Genomic DNA, 19,353 nt, shown 5'->3' on the forward strand with positions numbered 1-19,353 from the left:
GGTGCTTTAGGGGTATCTGCACGCTGGGGACGGGGTCAAGCTGAGAGATGCTGAGGGTCAGAGAATGTAAGACCACACTGTCACCCAGTGTGCAGAGCGATAGCCAGGAAAGCAGCCAGCTCAGAGGCCACAGAGGTGCAAAGACGGTGGCACAAACCAAAGAAAACACACAAACACATAAATGTAACAAACAGAAATGACGGGCAAATTAACTAAACCAGCTCATAGTAGCAGCCACTGTGCATGCTCTTTTTGATTTGCTAAAAATAGTAAGAAAAAAAAACGGCTACATAAATATGTGCTTCTGTTGAATTTCTACTTAATAAGGAAAGAACTAATGTTAGAATACTGTGTTGCACTGACTGCATAACTAATGTGTCAGTTCATTACCATTTTCTGCTCTCTAATTAAATCTTCGTACCCTTGGCAGTGTATGCGGACTTAGATGTTGCTAGTATTGACTGGGGGTCATTCAGTAAGATGTCAGGGTCAGTGTGTGGGAGAAGAGCTGGATGAACTCCAGCTTCAGTGACCAGCAGAGAGTCCAGTCTGCCCACTCAGCTCGGCCACCCTGGGCTATTAACCAACACCGTGGGTGGATTTGTCAAAAACTGTAGCCCTCTGGAAATGATTCACACTGACATCTGTCTCCCTGTTGAGCTTTAACACCATAGCCAGCTCAACCTCACTGCTAGCAACTCCTACAATGTTTCATCAAAATTGTACTGAATAAGAGTGAAAGATGATATTGTAGTTGTTAAACACCCTTGCTTTGACAGAGAAAAAAATAAATATTTGTTAAATGGTAAAAGTATTTTTTATTTTTTGCAAAGACATAAGAGAAAGTCAATGTAAATTTGCATAGGTGACTATGAGACTATGACCAATCTAACCTGCGTAGTTGCTCAGGCCCTTTCTCTTCTTTCTCCGCCAGTAGAGCCAGATGCTGAAGCCCATGAGGATGACCCAGCAGGCCCCTCCAATACCGGCAATAAAAGCAGGCTGTTTTACCACATCAGTGATCTGTTCTGTGATGCTGTTGTTCCGGTTTCCATGTATAATTACGTCCCTGAACTCTTTACCTGAGGGCACAGGGATAAACAGGCAAAATGAATGTCATTCTGGATGGTTGGTTACTGGAGAAAAACAGGAAATAACAATGCTATTGTGCATGATTTGCTGCTTCAAGGTGAAAGTTAACACAATGGCCCATGTGATACTGAAGGTCTTGAAAATGTTCCACTTTTTCACTGTGCAAAAATAACACCTATAGATACATCAAGGCAGGGTTAGGGCTAGATTAAGCTCAAAGAAAGTGGGTCTGGTGAATTATAGCTGGGATATTGACCAAGGGAGCAGGACATAGATCTAAAGGATGTGCAGTGAAATATAATGTACAGACTGAAAAAGACAAAGCCTAAAAGCTTATAACAAACCCCCAGGTGAGCAGGTTGTTTGCTTAGCTCAGCCCCTAATTCACTCCATTGTCGGTAAAACACACCATGTGAAATGAGAGGATCCTGGCTTGTATTGATCTCCAATTGCAGCTCGACCTGACTAGCCTGCTTGACACTATTTCTTGGAGCATGATAAGAGCAAAACAAATGTTCCCACACATTGACAGGAACAAATACACTCATAAAGATAAACACGCACATATTATATGTGCATGCATGCAAAGTGGCACAAATGCTGTTAATCTTTATATTACTCTGTAACCACATGAACACACACCCATTCGAACATCCACAGACATGCAAACACACAATATATTATAACTGCAAGCTTGGGGCTCTGCTCTCAGAGATGGATTATGTGAGTGACACTGGGGAAATAAGAACATGCTACAGGCCAAGCCATCAGTTATGGGTCAAATCAGGCACAATCTGCCTCAGCTCCACATAAATCAAATATGGTCAGGCAACATATCAAAATAGAGGTATTTTAACAGTGTTATCCATTTGGCAATTCCTAGTATTTAATGAAAACATTTACACCATTGGTTCTGACACTGAAATACGTTATTATTCGTACTAAACACAGATTTTAACATAGGGCAAAACTTGAAATTTGAAACCTAAAAAGTTGTTAATGCTTTTTATCTATCCATCTTACCGATGATTATAGACTGAGGTTCACTCTTGACTCCAACCCCTGCACTTGTGCTGGCAGCCACTTCCACCCGGTACACCACTCCCACCTGCAGCCCACCCACCACCACTGAGCGTATGGCTGCATCCACCGTCTTATTTACATGGAAACGTGTCTCATTCCCTAGACACCAGATCTATAGCAGAGAGGGAAACAAAATAAAGAGTCAGCTGATTCCAATTGGCTTCATGTAAGTTAGTGAGAATCCATGCTGATTCGCTGGGACAAACCTTGTATTCTTGGATGATGCCATTCTGGTGGTCTGGTGGAGGGGGGTCCCAAGAGATGCTAATTGAAGTGCTGTTCTGGTTTCCCACAGTCAGGACTGTTACCTGCTGAGGAGGAGCACTGGGAGCTAAAAGAGGAAGCACAAACCCCCCCCCCAAAAAAAAAGGTCAACAATCAAATACACTATTCTGCAGTTCAGGCAGCAGTAGAATATTTAATCCTTAGAAGCAAGAATAATTGGATGCACAGCAGTATTGTACATCTGAATGTGTTTGAACAGGAGCTCATAAATATGTACGCAAAAGTGCACATACACAAAAACAGACACTCATACAAACACACACACATACTTTTCTTAGGAATGTTATTCTTCTGGGATGGCACAGGTGGCTGAAGGCTGTCAAGATGTCTCATTAGAGGGGGATTTACATGAAGACCAGGGCAGGTCTGACATGCCTATAGCCTATCTTTAACATTTCACTATGATTTAATATCTCATCCTCTGCTCCAGCCTGGTGGATTTTCAGAGAGAATATTGGTATTGATTTGTGGAATGACAGCCTGGCACAGTCAGACAAGTACTCTCAGTCAAGCTAAAACTCCGACACTGACCAAACCAGGGTGGCATGCAGGTCAACAAGCTTACAGGATGAAGCACAGATGAGAAGGAAATATGAAAAAAAAAACTACATTTCAGGGGAAGGAAACAAGGTCTCAGTAAACATATTGACGGATTCTATCGATCAGCCAGATGAAACTAAAGCCAGTAGGTAAGGATGAGAGGGAAGCTCCAGAGCGAAGGACATCTAAATGAATCGGCTCTATCCACAGACAGGCAGAGAGTGGATAGAAACAAGACATGTCCAAGCTTTCATAAACCTCACTCTGTTGTTATTCTGATGGCAACAATCTTCTGACCCCACAAGGGGTAACAGAGGAAAAATAAATAACAGTTGGCCCAACTGGAAATAACGTTTTAAAAATAATGTTTTCTCATTTCTGCAGTGGCTGGCAGGAGAGCGGCACCACAGCAGAATACTGACAGGTCAATTACTCCTGGGCTGCCTCTCCCTTACCTCGCCTCCATCCAAAATGGCACGTGTCACCCTGTAAATCTGTGCTCATCCCTCAGCGCGATTGGCCACACCGGCCCCAGGAGAGCCAGGGGGCCCTGGCATGGTGGAAGATGAATGGCTCCAATGATGAACCCAACACCTTGGCCAGATTAGAAACAATCTACCAAGGGAGCATCTGATCAACCATCATGCTCAGTGCTATCCAACACTGCATTACATCCAGGTGACAAAGTGCTGGATTGGTGCGTGGCAGCCATCGGAGACAATGTCGTTCAAAGTTAATGTTATGAATGATTTAGCAGCTTATTATCATGCATATTTGCGCTAAACAATACACATTTTTCATTAGAGGCCTCTGAGGCTGTGCTAATAGAGCCATTAGTGGAGTGATGTATGGCAGGCAGGAATGTGACCCCTTGTCTCTCATGCATGCACAGTGCTGTGCTGCATGATGAAGGAATACAAACATAACATATATCCATACAAAAAAAGAAGCCAGTAGCTAATGTAAAGTAGAGGGCGGGGTAGGAGGAAACCCATGGACCTTCCCTAGAGATACCTATCAACGTAGATGAAGATTATAGTCCATTATAAATTAATATTAATACAAACATTACTGATTTCCCCTCCCCCTAAATAAGCATTATTTTGCATAAAAGATGGCCCTCCTTAGTGATTTCTTAGACAATCATTCAGTGGGAATCAGATGGCAATCGTGGATAAAGTTCATTTATCAGCCATGACATGACTGTCCAGATGGAGAGGGAGAGAATGTGTGAAAAAGGAGGAGGGAGACTACAAAGATGGACACAGCATTGGAGTGCTGAGCATACTGTAACCCTGCGTCCGTCTGGTCCTGCTCTGGGGATTCTCTAATTGTGTTAGCTAATGGACACCCTAAGTTTTAATCACCCTCTGAACAAGACTTCTCTATCCATCTAGCTGGCCTTCTCAGTAGTCCCAGAGTCTCTGAGGAGCCTAGAGCCGTGTGTTTGATGGTGTATCAACTATGACCAGGCACAGCAGCGCGGTTGTGACAGAAATAGAAAGTGGTCAAGCTCTCTGAGGGACTGGGATGCAGATAGAGCAGAAGCAGGGAGAGTTATCAGCAGTGGTAATAGCTGGGACATGCAGGTTTTGGTGGCCTTAGGGAGAGGTGGTGTGCTGGCATGTATGTGCTTACTGTGTGTGTGAGAGAGTGTGTATTGGGGACAGCTGTAATGTGATGGCAGTTCCACTAGAGCAGTGCATACACTGGCTGGCCACAAGAGATATGGTCCCTCTGAGAAAGGGAAAATAAATGGGCCTGTCACACGGACAGGATGCAAACTGTCTCCTATACATGGGGGCCTAAATATGTTGTGGCAAGATGGGCTTTGTTTCCAGTATAAGAGTTGCATTTGTCTTTTTGTGCTATTGTATGCATATCTTTACTTCAGATCACATCATAATTTAATTTCAGTTATTAGACTCGAGGGTTGAAGCAAGGTTGGTGCAGTGCTGTTGGATGCATTTCTGTTTTGGCATAGGTCAAAACAGTAAATTCATCCAAACACAGACCTGTTTGTGTGTGATATTGTGCCACACTGCTCTGTAGCCTTGTCAGAGCCTGTATGAATCAAGCTTTGGGCGACAGATCATATTCGCAGGAGGAAGTGTGTGCTGTGTCCAATCACAGCTCAGGCCTGTGGCTGCTGGGTGATGGATTAGAAGAAGGTTGGCACTAACACCACCAATCATAAACAAAAAAGCACAGCAGGAAGGTCAGACAGACAGGCACAAACATGCCGACACACATACACATGCATTCACACATATAGCCTCGGTTCTCAGTATCAAAGGGAGGGGCAGTGGCGCCTGTGATATTATGATAAAAACCAACATGAAAGCTGCCTATGGGGTCATGTGTCACCCATCATCCCGCATTTGTGTGCATGCACTGCAGTTTGACTCACTATGTCGTATTACACCTGACATAATCTATAAATACCCTTCATCTTCATACCTTCCTCAGTCGTCCGTGCCGTTTTGGATTCGCTGTCCATGCCTTGAAACTCGTTGAAATAAGGACGGACCTTGATCTCATACACAATGCCCTTTTTAAGTGCAGAGAGGATGACACTGCGCTCAGAAGGAACCTTCACATCCTGGGTCTGCCATGGTCCTGGTGAAGGGAGACCTGATGTCTGCCTATACAGAACTCTGTAACCCTGGATGAACTGGGACTGACGATCCACCTGAGAAAGTGAATGAAGACAAGATTACGGTTGTATTTCGGAGAGAAAAGAACTCTGCAGGGGAGATTGGTAGATGCTATCTCATGCCAGCCACTAGACAATATAAAAGGATGTTTTTCAGCAATGTATTTCGTCCTCACAGGATTGCATTCATGACACTTTAGAGGCTGTTACTCATTTATTGGGCCTTTCATCACCAGCTATGACACACTTAGCTCAATTAACGCGCTGACATTACCTCAGACACCCGACTCCAAGCCCCAAAATGTTCTATCCTCTATTAAAAAGACTTTCTGTAATGCCACCTTAAAGGACATATGCATGTTTCACATGTATTATAAATACTAACTAGTGACACTGGAAAGCAGGTCCCACCACATCCAAGATGGGCTGTGAGTATGAGAATGTCATGCAGCAACAAATACAGACACCCTGGGGACATGAGGAGAATACACAGCAGAGGTGATAACAGCAGATCTGTCCCATAGAGAAGACAAAGAGACTGGAAGTGTGATAGCCCAATGCAACCCACAAAGGACCCCTCTCTTAAAACTTGGGCCCATTTAGCCAGACAGAAAAAGCTGAATTTATGCAGAGGAGAAGCGGGTGCATAACTCATTGTAATGGCTTGTTAACAGTAGAAGAAGTGAGCAGGGCTTTCAAGTGGGATATTAAGCAGCTGTTTTTTGCCAGTGTAGCCCAAGTAAATCAGCAAAATGGATGTGTGACTTTTATTAATGGAATGATTTGGGAATATAAAAGCTCTCCCAGAGTGGCCCCTCTGTTTACTAAAATGGCCTCTGATTGATTAGGTAGCCATGTTTCGTGTTGATTGTACATTACAATCATAAAGCAATGCTTAAGTATTAAATTAGCTACCAAGTCTTGGGGTGAGACTTACTACAGGGGTCAATAAACATGTCACCAGGAAAACTGCTAATGTGGTTAATTTGAAAATGGAAACAGGCACCCCATGCCACTAACTGATGGGTGTATACTGTAAATACCTGCACCTGAGTGATATATAGCACAACAATCAAAATAAACTAGTACATATACTGTAGTAACATTTACCACCACCTTTGAATAACATACATTGCCTTTTTATGTTCATTACTATACAATTAAATGAAAACCATTCAGCCAAGGCTGCCAAAATGTGCTATTGCTTGTGGTGAGGCAATCACTATAATATATGCATATGTATGGTGGAAGAGCAGGTGTGTATTAGTGTAAGAATAAAACAAGATTAATGATCATCTCATGGCAGGAGGAACACAGGAAAACTTGTGTTCACAAAATACAGCTCAACCGCAACCATTAATTTGAATCTAGTTTTGTCACTGCAAAGTCTGTGTTTTAAGAGGGAAGCAGCTGAATACATATAGAAGATTGATGAACAACCAGATGTCTCTGACATCTCTTTTGATGTTAAGTGTGATTAAAAGAAACTATTTCTCAGCTATTTGATGTTCAGTTACTTTTAAGTCACCAATTACAATATTTCAAAGCTGCAGTCTTACGGAACAACCTGACTAAAATTTCCTGACATAAAACAAATGGTAGCCTCGAGGAGCACCTTTTTGGCTTCAAAGAGGGATCTTTCATATCAACTACCTATCTTGTCTTTGTGACTCAATTTTACTAAATCAAAGATGAAGAATGCACAGATATGAAAATACCACATACAAATCAAATACTTTTACTCATCTAAGCTCTTCCAGTGTAAACACTTGCTAAAACTGTAGCATTACTTAAATACAGTTTTATCTTGTATGCCAAAAGACAAGCTGCACTTACCGTCCATGTGACCTGAATGGTTGTTGGACTCAGCACAACTGGGTTGTGCAGCCGAACTATGACCTCACCAAGCTCCTTCTGTACATGCCGGTGGTCGACACCCTGAGCTGGAGGACTTATATCTATGACAGATCAAGAAAGAAATATGAGAAAGAGAGAGAGACAGCAAAATACAATGTTGCCCATTCTCCTCCACTTGGTTGTCACAGAGTTCACTCATTTCCTCACAATATAGCTTGCTATATCACCGTCAGATGTGGAATAGGAAAAGAGTGACTGAATAGACCAATCGGTTTCAACAAAGAAGCGTGCACTTGGTTATCAAGACTTCATTTGAAAAGGAGCAACTTCATCTGCATTAAAATGACTTCATTCCATTTTGTATTAGGGCACTTGTCTCGTTTGGAGAAAAGAAAGGAGAATTGGGCTGGCAAAGTTCTTTAGATGTGTGACTTGTCAGCACTTACTGGGGCCTGACTGAACAAGCACATCAACGAATGAACCCTGAATGCACAGCCCTGACATATTGGATGGGAGATGAATGGACACTATGACACTATTTTCCAGCTCATTTCCCTTTTGCACATGCATGTGTTTCAAGTTACAAGCAATAAAACAACTCCTGTGTATGAGATACTGAGTGTGGTTGAAGCGAGCCACATTTTGAGTTATTTACTGAAAGGAAGCAAAAAAAATCTCAGGAGGAAATTATATTTCAAAAAAGCATCATTCAGACAGCCCAACAGAGTCATGAATCACAGGCCACACTAATAGGGCAAGACGGGCCAAACACAGTTTAAAAGAAGTGAAAAATCAATTTGTCATCAATGCATGCTTTTGTCAATAAACACGCCTATATATCATCTCAAGACCGTCACTTCAGCATGAGAGAGATATGCTGCAATTCAAATTGACTTTTTTTTTCTTGGCTTTCATTTTACAGGGCTTAGCCAAAGCTTTTATTTTTGCTGGGGACTTATCGTATCAATGTAATCTGGAGACTGTGGTCTGTCCGGTACTGTAATCAAATATTCTTTGGGTTTAGAGGCAGTCATTTTCTCCTGTTATGATCATTAACATAGCAGGGATAGCACTAACTCAGTTAGGCCATCCAAAAGTAGACATGCTTATTTTACATAATTGCTTAAGTGTAGCCTTAATGAGCTGGGCTGAGATGGAGAATTTGACCTCTGGAAAGTTCTGCAGTGCTTCAGTATAGCTATTCACTGCAGAGTGCTGGGAGGGGTTGATAAGTATCACACTTTGAACGGGAGCACAGTGACCTTACTCTATCAGTAGAAACAGAAATGATACTCAGCAAAAAAGAAAACCACAACAGTGAAACTGATTATGTCAGGTTCTGGAATAACTATGCACATATTCAATAAACAGTGTCAATACAATGAATTAATTTCACATTAGTTTTATGTAATGTACCTTGTGTTCTGACAGGATCAGACATGGGGCTTGGATCACTCAGGCCCTGGCTGTTGACTGCGCGGACCATGAACAGGTAGATGGTGTTGGGACGAAGACCTTTGACAGTAAACTGCGTGGTTTTGATATGATCTGCTACTGTTTGCCAGCTGTTGCTCACTGATTGACTGTAAGAGTAAGAGAAAAGAGGTGATTTTGCGTTACTCTTCAGTGTCTTTTCACATAGTACAATATACCTGCAAGCCATGGTGTACCAAGGCTGTTAAATGGTGAGTGAGGGTTGATGTTACTGGTAAAACAAACCTGAATGCCTCAATAACAAAAGAGGAGACGGGTGATGCTCCAGCCATCCCAGGCTGCCAGGACAAAGACACACTGTTCTTGGTGACGTCAGTGACCTGAGGTTTGGATGGTGGGCCTGGAAGCTCATTCTCATCATGGTTTTTCATGACAATCAGTCCACCTGATTCTGAATGGATGGAGAGAAGGAGACAGAAGAAAGGTCACTTTCTTCAATGAAAAATATAACTGACAAGTTGAAAAACATTTTTTTCTTTAAATAAAATAAATTGAATAATTACGCCATCTTGTACCTTTGACTTCCAAGAAAGCGCTCCATGATGTTTCACCACTGGAGCTGGTAGCCACACATGTGTAGATCCCAGAGTCTGAGAGCTGGTGTACCGTAGAATATACACGCATATATTAATAAAAACAAACACACACACACACTAACGCCTTTGACACACAGAGCTAAATGAATCCACTAATAACACTTTTAGTTCAGGGTCCATTCCATTTCAGAGACTGAATACATGTGATCTTCCCTATCGCTGAAAAACTGAAAAGTGATGGGCTGACTTCATGAGCTAGCCTTGTGCTGGCCAAATTGTGTGTCATTTGTGAGTGCCTCAAAGTGCTGACGCTAATTTCCTAATGAATTCCATTTTCTACTCACCACCCTTCCATCACTTTTCCACTCCCCCTGCTTATTTCCCCACTGTCCTGCTGACCACAACAAAGCCAGGCTAATTAATTTAGGGTGGGCTGCTGGAACCCCCTGGACCGATGACAGCTGGCTTGTCTCTCCATCCCTCTTAGGAACTTTGGTTGTTTGTTGGTTTTTGTCCCTGTGCCTTCCTTCCATTTATTAAATAACATGTCAGTGGTCGGCAGCTTTGTCAAGCGTAATAGATATTCCACTGAGGCCTCCGAGTGGGGAAAGGAAGATGTGAGCCTTTTAAATTTAATCTACTCTAAACGCGTGTATGTGTGTATACATGTGTGTATATGTCTGTAAGTGCATACATGTTTCTATTTGCACAGCTGAGCCCAGTTGGAGCTGCCATGCCACTAAGTGATACTATCAAACAATTTAAAAAAATCAATGCTGCCTATTCATCTCTTTAAGGCATTACGGTACAATGCTCATCGAAGTTGTGCTTAAGCTATGTCCTACTGAATTCTACAAAAGCTTGTACCCTGCAGTGCGGCAGGCAGGACAGTACAAACACATACAACAATATAAACGTCTGACAACTTTGAGAAAATAGAGTGTGAAGCAGCAAGGGGTGCTGACAACAGACAATCACAGTTATGGACAAAGCTATTGTGATATAGTACTGGCACAGCAGTACAAATTGTTTGTTTGCTTGTAACACCAATAAGACCAGTGAAATCCTCTACCTTGATGTTTTTGATCTGCAGACTGCCCAGCTCCTGCAGGGACATGCGGGAGTCCTTTCCCAGCAGACTGATCCCATCCTTCAGCCAGCTGATGGAGGGGATGGGGTCTCCTGATGCCTGGCACTTCAGCAGTGCCACGCTGTCCACCCCGAGTGTCTGATTGGACGGGCCTTGGCGAATGATGGGTGGCGGCCTGTCTGTGAGCACTATGATACAGAGACAAAAATGTGAACATATTTTATCATTCTGAAGTCCAGATGGATGATGGCATTCACATAAGGCGTCTGACTGTAAAAAAAACTGAGCAACAGTATTGATCATAAAATGCACTGGGGGTGGATGTGGGTATCTATCATAAAGTAGACTATTTTCTCTGCAGGTCTTGTAATTGCACCACAGAACAATGACCATATCCTGTATTTCCAGGAAGCAGGGAAAGAACAGCTGAGTAGTGTTTTCTAGTTTCATTGATGTGGCAGAGGGATGCTAAGCAGTTTCCAGTTACTGCCTGGGTAGCCTTATTTTTATACACTACTCTAGACTTTGTGGTGCAGTTTAGCGGTGAGACTCTTGCCTATTGACTCAGTGTGGTTCAGATAAATACTTCATTATGTGCAGTGTGGGGCACAATAAAAGGTGAATTTTAAAATACTAAATGTTACTGAAACCTCATGGTACTCAAAGGAGGTGTAAACAAAGTGAAGAATAGTATCTAAATCTACTCATGAAATAATCAGAGGAGACGACCCTTTTATATTTTGTTCTAGTTTCACTTTAGATGAATGCTAATGCTGTGAGGAATTCCGTTTAGTCAAGCAAATTCATTTGTTATAATGTGCCAAAAAAAGCCTGTGGGTTCCTTCTATGAAATAGTGGGTATGTCAGAGGTGATCTCAGAGAGAGTTAGCACCCTAGCACACAGGCAGTTTATATATTTAGAGTTGAATAATGTGGAGTCCCCCTGGCATCACAGAACCCACATTAATTAGGAGGTATGGATTAATGATGTCAGACCTGCAGGGGCTAATTACCAAGTCTACCTCAGTAACCTTTCAACACATTATCACACCCTCGTTCCCACCCCTATTTTCTCTCTAGCAGCTACATCTGACAAAAGGAAGTGATTCCAAGTAATACACTTTCCCAACCCCACACTTTGGGTCACCTAAGACAGAAAAGGAAAAAAAATGTGCAGAAACCCAATATATTAGTTACCACAAGCCAAATGTTGTAAATCAATTTCAATAATTATATTTCACTTATTGTTCAAGTCTGTTGGAATGTTTATACTGGCCAATTGCAACTATATGAATCACAAGTGATAATGTAAATCAGAAACGTAGCCAAGACACGATTCAAAGCACCTGCTAGTAGCTAGGGACTCACTATGCTGTAGTTAATCTTATCTCATCTCATAAACACACACATAAACACACCCGGGAAGTTTTCTGTCTGCCATTGCCTTCACCTAAAGATTAACATCAACATTATAAGCTAGAATAAAGCCTTTTGCTCCCCAACTAAATAACCTGAATTGTGCTGGCATCTATTTTTGTTAATGGATATTTTAAGGGAAGTTCATGACTAACACTTTCCTTATTAAGAAAAGGGTAAGTAAGCTGCGACTAGTTTTGACCAAAGCAAGTGCATAAGAGCAAGACATTGCTAGGTCCAGGGATTTGATGCGCCTGATGTATGTGTTGATGGCATGTAGGAGTGACAGAGGGAGGAGGCAAGGCTCAACTTAGGCCTTGAGTCTCTGGATCAGGAATTTCTCATTACAGATCTCCTTGAACTCCACAGACTGTTGTTGGGCCTCGGGGGCAGTAAATCACATGAAGACTGCGGCAGGTGTGGCCATGACCTCACCCTGGCCCTCCTGTACTATTTCTTTTTCTCCCTCCTTTTCTTTTAGACCTGCTTAACACCCGTCCAGCAAACATGCCTTTTGTTGCACATTTAGGCAGAAAAAAACCTGAGACAGAGCTAGATAACTGTTCATAATAACCTAAAGAAATTGATTATATATTAATCCAGGAAATTGAAGGACATATTCATATATTTTCTATGTGCAATAGAACCATTCCTTCTTCAAATGTTTAAAAAAGTGTTCCTGTACTGCTTTTAATCTTTCTGTTAGCAGGTACTTCAGCAGACATATGGATGGCCGTCTATCTTGCCATCACAACAGCTGAGCAGATTAGATGCTCCCACACCTCGCAGAAACACATAATTCATTCCACAGAAAACCACTGTCACTCACTCACTCAATCATGCACCCCCCCTCCCTTTCTCTGTGTCTTTTTCTCTTGCTCCCTCCCTCACACATACTTGCACCTCGCCCACTCACCCAAACACTGATCATTAAACTTGAAGGAACTCAAGGGCAATGCTTTATTTCCTTTTCAAAAGGAAAAGTAGAAAATTTTAATTAAATTGTCAGGAAAAAAATGAAACAAAGAGTGTACTGCAAAAACACAGTAACTGAAGGTCATGGACATACTGGCATTTCTCAAACTGAGCTGAATTTATTCCTGCGCATGAAATAACAAAAATGTAATCATTTGTGCTTGTGTACTTATACTTTCAAGGGTGTTCTCATATAAACTCAGCAAGGCAAGAAAGGCGTTATAGTTAAACCATGACAAACTAAAGTGAGATGTCATTGATGTCGGTACACATGTTCAGTTTGTTGAGGGGTAAATGTCTAAATGCATGTGGGATAGAATCAAACATGCATACTGAAAATACATCTGTGTTTATATGCACATATGCACCGACTTCACCACATTTGCAGTGGAGCTAAGGCGTGTGCTAGTGTGCTGTAGTGTGCTGGCATGGAAGCAGTTACGCGTCAGTTTTCTCTCACCATCTGTGACCTCCAGTTGAGCCTTGGCGAGGATACTGCCTGCAACGGTCAGGGCCTGGCAGATATAGTAACCAGCATCTGCCCGCTGCACAGATGAGATGGTGAGGTCTCCGCTGGGTGACACCGAGAAGCGACTGTTGGGCTGCTGGGGTTGGTTGGGAAAGAGCAAGTTCTGCAGGAAGAGGAACAAACAGCCAATTAGTGAGAACATGGAACCAGTACAAACTGGAATAATGACAAAACAGTCACACAGCACCAAACTCACATATATACTGTGCACACTCACGTACACACAGATCAGACTATTACAGCTACAGTATGAACAATTTCATCTATCACTTGGTTAACCAACCTCACAAACTGCCCAACATGTATACAGTCTGATGACTTGGTTTCATACTTATTCTTGGGCCAAGCCAGAGGCTCCACTGTGTTATGAAGGCAACTTTTGCTCTTGTTGGCTTTGTGACTACTTTCCTTTCTGCTTCAATTCCACAGCAGTTTTGAGCTGCTCTTTTTACCCACAGAGACCACCCCGTATGAGTTGAACTTATACTGAATATAATACAAGCTATCTTTAGAATAGCTAAAGAAGAGAGGCTAATCACTGACATATGTCTGAGTAACTACACAGGATCAGACGGCTGATCAAGACAAACCATCATATCTACTTTTTATTAGATATTCAGCGACTCTATCCAAGCTCTTTTTGTATCCCTTTTTTTTATCCCCAAAGGCAAGCAGCAAATACATTAGCTGGGTTTAATTACTCTTAATCATTTAATGTGACAAATTATGTTGTTTTTTTAAATAAGGCTCTACACATCTCCAGCACATGAGAGATGCACACTCCATTATCCTCAAGTGTGAGAAAAAAGGCCTTTCTGACATTTAATTACTGTACTGAATTAGCTTTAATTTGTTCTCCCAACAAATACCTTCATACCTTTTATACGTCAGTGTGGGTGAGGTAGAGAAAGCATTGATAAACACAAGGACAGAGACAAGTGCAGAGATGGCGAGGACATGCAACTGCTTGTAAAAAAAAGTGTTTGTAGTGCATTCATTCCAAAAGGCTCATCTTAAATGACAATGTGAGACACACGCTGGATATAAATCCGCTCAAAGTTCACAAATTACTCAGTGTTACTGAGTCATATGCTTTAGGTCACACATTGGTAAGGGGTAAAGTGGGTGAGTATTACACCAAATGTTTGTGTGAAGCATGTGTCTCACTTCAGTTCGCTGTTTTAAGAGAACTTTACTGTAATTGTTGGCCCTGCAGGCTATATATGTGTTTGTGTGTGTGAGTGAGTATGTGTTTGAACCTTAGCCAGAGCTGAATCATATCTCTGGCTCATCTACAAGCCCCAACAGGTTCCTAATTGGCACTGTTGTTGAGCGTTGTGAGGACACCCAGGTATTTGAATGGGTTATCTGCTTGAGTGTGGGATAGGATCGTTCTTATCAGTGCAGGGTCACAAGAAACCGATTAGCACTTTGCCAGGCACACTGTCGTTTGGCGGCTCCTGAGAACAAAGGTGTATCTGTGTCTGTAGTAAAGATACTGATGACAGATAGTGTAGTTTGAAACGCTGTGTGTATGTGTGAGTGTGTATATGTGCAGGGCAGGTACTCAGCAATTGTGCATACAGCCAAGGGAACCCAAACAAAGTGCTGACTGACACACAGTTGATGATTAAAGCTGCCAACTAAGAGAGCAATATATTTTAACATGTAAGAAATAATGCAAAAAAGATACAAATTTTATCTATACAGTGGGTTGTGTGAGGTTTTTTGCTCTTACCTGACTTCCCTCCTTCTGCCAGAAGACAGCTGGCTGAGGGTTTCCTTTGGTTTCACATGGGAAGGTGGCAGTGCGGCCTTGTGCCACAATTTGGTCCCTTGGGCGGATGACAAACTGGGGTGCCGCTGAAGTCAAGGGGCAAAAAACACCAGTGTTAGTGGACCATTGGTACATTTTGAGGCCAAAAATCAGGGCTGAAGATTATCAGGGAATTTCAAGCAAAAACAAGCAATATACCACACGGTCAAATCAAAATGGGAGTGCCATACAGAGCTTCCATGCAGCGTTTTATCCGTCTTTCGCTCTCTAATGGCTTTGAGCAGAGGAAGAACACCAATGACTATCATTTCCATGGCAACCAGGTTGGCCATTCATCCAGTTGAGGCTGAGGCTGAATGAATGACAGTCACATTGGCATTCACACAGGGAAGCGCCTTGGTCACAATGGCATTTAGATCTGAGACAACACAAAGGCACACCCATGCCCTGGAAACATCCAAAACTATGAACAGGTATAGACATATAAGGATTGACTTTCCATATGTGAGAGTTAGTCTGCACCAGAATACATCTCATATAAAAGTCATGATCTGAAGTGGCTCAGTACTTCCGATCAATCAAAAGGGAGTGAGAAAAGACAGAAAAGACTATTTCTGTGTTTACCACACTTCAAGCTAACACCTCTCCATCAAAGAGAGAAGACACTTGAAACGCTATCAAACTTTGAAATTGTAGTGTGAGGATTTCTCAGTCAATATTCACGACTCCATCAGGAGCCAGACCAGTTGTCACACTCTCGCAGCCGGAACAGAGTGAGATATTTCTGACTGACAACTTGACAGATGCAGTTCAATAATAAAGAGAGAGGAGTTTTTTGATTTGATGCAAGTTCTTTAGGTGTCCAGTGTTGCCTCTCTTCATTCCCTTCATCTCTTTACTCCTCATGTTGGGTTAGGGAGGCAGGATTTCACACCACCTTTTCCTCACATACCTATGTTAAAGCATTTAACATTTATCATGGTTTTTCACAGGACAAGCAAAGGATTAAGAATCCGAGCTCATAGTTGAGCATTGGGATGGAATATAGTGTTTCCTTACTCTTGATTTACTTTATTACTTATTATTATTATTATTACACCAACAGAGATGTTAATATTTGAGAAATTGATTTTAGTTTTTATCCTAAATAATTAAAAAACTACAGTGTCCTGCATATAGCTGACATTTTCATCCTTTATAGTCTATCTTTATAAAATACTGGACTCATACAGTTGCTATATACTAATCATAAGTGCAACTGCAAAATATTACCACAACTATCTTAGCTGCAAAACCAGATCTCCAGAAATGTCTAAACCTTGACCTGAAGTAATTTACTGCATGACCCATGACCTCCACTTGTTTATTCTTTGACTGTCATTGGGGGTCTTAGGCTCATGTTCACAAGTGCCATGTTTGCCAAGATAAGACATAAACAACACGTTCCTTAGAGTAGGAAACACGGTTCCTGCAGAGATAATGGAAGTCAACAAAATTAAAAACTCAGGGTCCCTGCCGTAACCTCGAGTAAGTGCAGACATTGGGTACAAACAATTTGCTTTAGAAAAATAAAATGAAAAAATAAAACATTTCGACAGATTGTTATAAAAATTCTATAACAAAAAATCTGAATTGTTGCAATGCAACATCTTGCACCCTTTCTGTTTCTTTTGATTTCTTTGTAAGTCCTTTCACTGACAAGCCAGCTGGTTCCAGTAAGGCCAAACTCTTCCCATTTGGCTGATTTCTCCATGTAATCCCTTTTTGGGGGTGTGTATTTGTCAAAGATACACACAGTTGGGAATGGTACAGATGGCTACAGATTTACTGCCTTGCCGTTTGGCCTTCTGCAGCTTGGATATCTTGTGGCTCTCACAATGCTGGGCCTGATACAGAGCTCCTAAATCATGCTCTGGCAAAGAGTCAGTTCCCTCCCTTCACTTCCTCTGCTCTGCTCTATCCCACATACTGCATTACTAAAAATATGGTTTAACACCTTACAGACTTGTCCCCTTTACTGCACCGCTTGGCCTTGTCCTTTCTCAAACTCTCTTCATCAGTGCTTCCTTCTTTCTTGTTCTCATAGGCTCTTGTTGCAAACAAACGTATTTTCATTTATATAAAATAGTTTACCCAACTTATACATAATACTAAGTACTGTCAAACAGAATTAAGTTATGTCAATGTTTCATGGTTGTTTTTTTGCTTGTATGGGTGATTGTTTGCAGCTGAAAATCAGAAACAAAAATTTGTTCAGCTAGATTTCATCACTGTGAATCACATTTATTGTAGTCAACAACTTGGAATCAGTGGACGCTCAGATGTCTCCTATTGCACCCTTTGGTAACAGATCAAAACAAGCTTGTCCTGGTGGCCTAAGATTAATCGTAGGCTTATTCTATACCTGTGGCACAACTTTCAAAAAAGGAAAAGGAATAAAATACTCCTGGGAAATGTGAGGGGAATGGACCTAAAAAAAAGCTGAGGGAGGCCCACAGAGAAAAATAGATCAAAAACTGAGACAAATCAAGAGGAAGTCAGTGTGTGACAGTTTCACAGCTTGGCTCAGGGCTAACTCACACTGGCCCTGTTTTGATTCAGACACCCTTAATGACATGTGAGAGGCTCCTTCCTGTCCCCTCCTAAGGAAACACATGATCAGGTGTCCATATTTAATTCATGACAAGTCACATCTGCCTGGTTTGGAGAGGACTCAGCGTAAAACAGCAGTCAGGGTGAAATGAACAAATGGCCAGAGAGACAGACATCCATTCAGTAGACCCAGGCACACAAACTGAGAAGCATTTCTTCCTGCTTCAAAATCCCACGTTCAATCATATTTTATTCAAAAGTCGACAGCAATTACTGTCTCTTCCCACAGGCGGAGTGAATGTGTAATTTCCTCCATCTTCTTGAAAGCTGACAGTTTGACAATCGTAGAACAACCACTGCTGTTTTGGCAACCAAAGTCCTGCCACTGAGGCAGTGTCTGGGTTTTTCTGCCAGTCAAGCCTGTCTCGACACACACTTCTGCCATTATTTTCCTCTCCTTTCTTTGTCTTGTCGCATGTTTCTTCTTCCTGCTTTCCTCCTTATTCTCTCCTCAAAAAGTACACCTTTCTCTCCAGATATGATCCCATTTTCAGTCATATCCTCCACCAATTAAACATATTAAGTGTATCATATTTGGTTCTGCCATGACCTTTTCCCAATCTATAGGGAAATAAAATAAGATTCCCAGCTCTGTGTCATGGGGCTCAGAAGGAAAGAAGCTCATCCAAAACAAACAGATCTCAGCTTTGTGTTCCAAAAATCGACAGATGGCCTCAAGACTTGCAAGTTAAACACGTCCTGGACCATATGAGATGACAGTGTCTGAGACTATCAGACTGCCAGCTCACTCAGTCACTGTAAAGGACAGAGTCGGAATCTATAGAGGCTTCAGTTTAGGTAATGGAAACTTTGAATTACTGCACTTGATAAATCTCACTGAAACCTATACCAGTTCTATCAGTTGCTGGTTGAGATCCAGTATAAGTTATACAAATACAAACCTACACAATGGAATGTGCAATTGGCAAAGACAGTTATTTGGTATATTTTGTGGCTGCTGTTTACATTTTGAAATTTAAACATCGAAGGATATACTAAGTAATGCTTAATTTACCAATGGAATACTATCATAATAATGGTTTAAGTAAAGTTAATTTGAAGTAAATTGTATGTACTTTATTCATTAAGTTCAAAGCATATATGGATATATTTGGAAGCCATATGAAAGAGTTTCTCGAAATAAGATAAGTGTAGCTCGCTGCATTGATTAAGTTGGGTACGTACCATATTCAATTAACAGACAGACCTGATGTAATAGGCCTACACTAATAATTAGTGTTTTTCGTGTTAGTGATCCAGGTGAAGCTGTAAGAGCTGTGTCTACACAGACTACATAACTATTTGCAAACAATAGTTCTGAGGGTACACAATGTGATGTAACACCTGTGTTAGTCAAATACAGTCATGTTA

The 19,353-nt window shown here is 41.6% G+C and overlaps 1 protein-coding gene across 4 annotated transcripts in view; it reads right to left on the minus strand.

Annotated features, from left to right (window-relative positions):
* robo2 (roundabout, axon guidance receptor, homolog 2 (Drosophila)) overlaps nucleotides 1–19,353 on the minus strand; it is a 158,264-nt gene that overhangs the window by 28,766 nt on the left and 110,145 nt on the right. For all 4 annotated transcript variants that reach the window (XM_035680312.1, XM_035680310.1, XM_035680311.1 and 1 more), the window contains exons 8-18: nucleotides 15,292–15,416; nucleotides 13,485–13,656; nucleotides 10,616–10,821; nucleotides 9,523–9,604; nucleotides 9,233–9,398; nucleotides 8,930–9,096; nucleotides 7,493–7,614; nucleotides 5,461–5,692; nucleotides 2,382–2,506; nucleotides 2,116–2,287; nucleotides 894–1,082 (exon numbers count right to left, since the gene is read on the minus strand). In XM_035680312.1, the coding sequence (XP_035536205.1) occupies nucleotides 894–1,082; nucleotides 2,116–2,287; nucleotides 2,382–2,506; nucleotides 5,461–5,692; nucleotides 7,493–7,614; nucleotides 8,930–9,096; nucleotides 9,233–9,398; nucleotides 9,523–9,604; nucleotides 10,616–10,821; nucleotides 13,485–13,656; nucleotides 15,292–15,416 (1,758 nt within the window). The remainder of the gene's footprint in view (nucleotides 1–893; nucleotides 1,083–2,115; nucleotides 2,288–2,381; nucleotides 2,507–5,460; nucleotides 5,693–7,492; nucleotides 7,615–8,929; nucleotides 9,097–9,232; nucleotides 9,399–9,522; nucleotides 9,605–10,615; nucleotides 10,822–13,484; nucleotides 13,657–15,291; nucleotides 15,417–19,353) is intronic.

The sequence above is a fragment of the Morone saxatilis genome, unplaced genomic scaffold (genome assembly GCF_004916995.1).
Source record: "Morone saxatilis isolate NCDOM2014 unplaced genomic scaffold, NCSU_SB_2.0 Contig8, whole genome shotgun sequence".
NCBI lineage: Eukaryota > Metazoa > Chordata > Actinopteri > Moronidae > Morone > Morone saxatilis.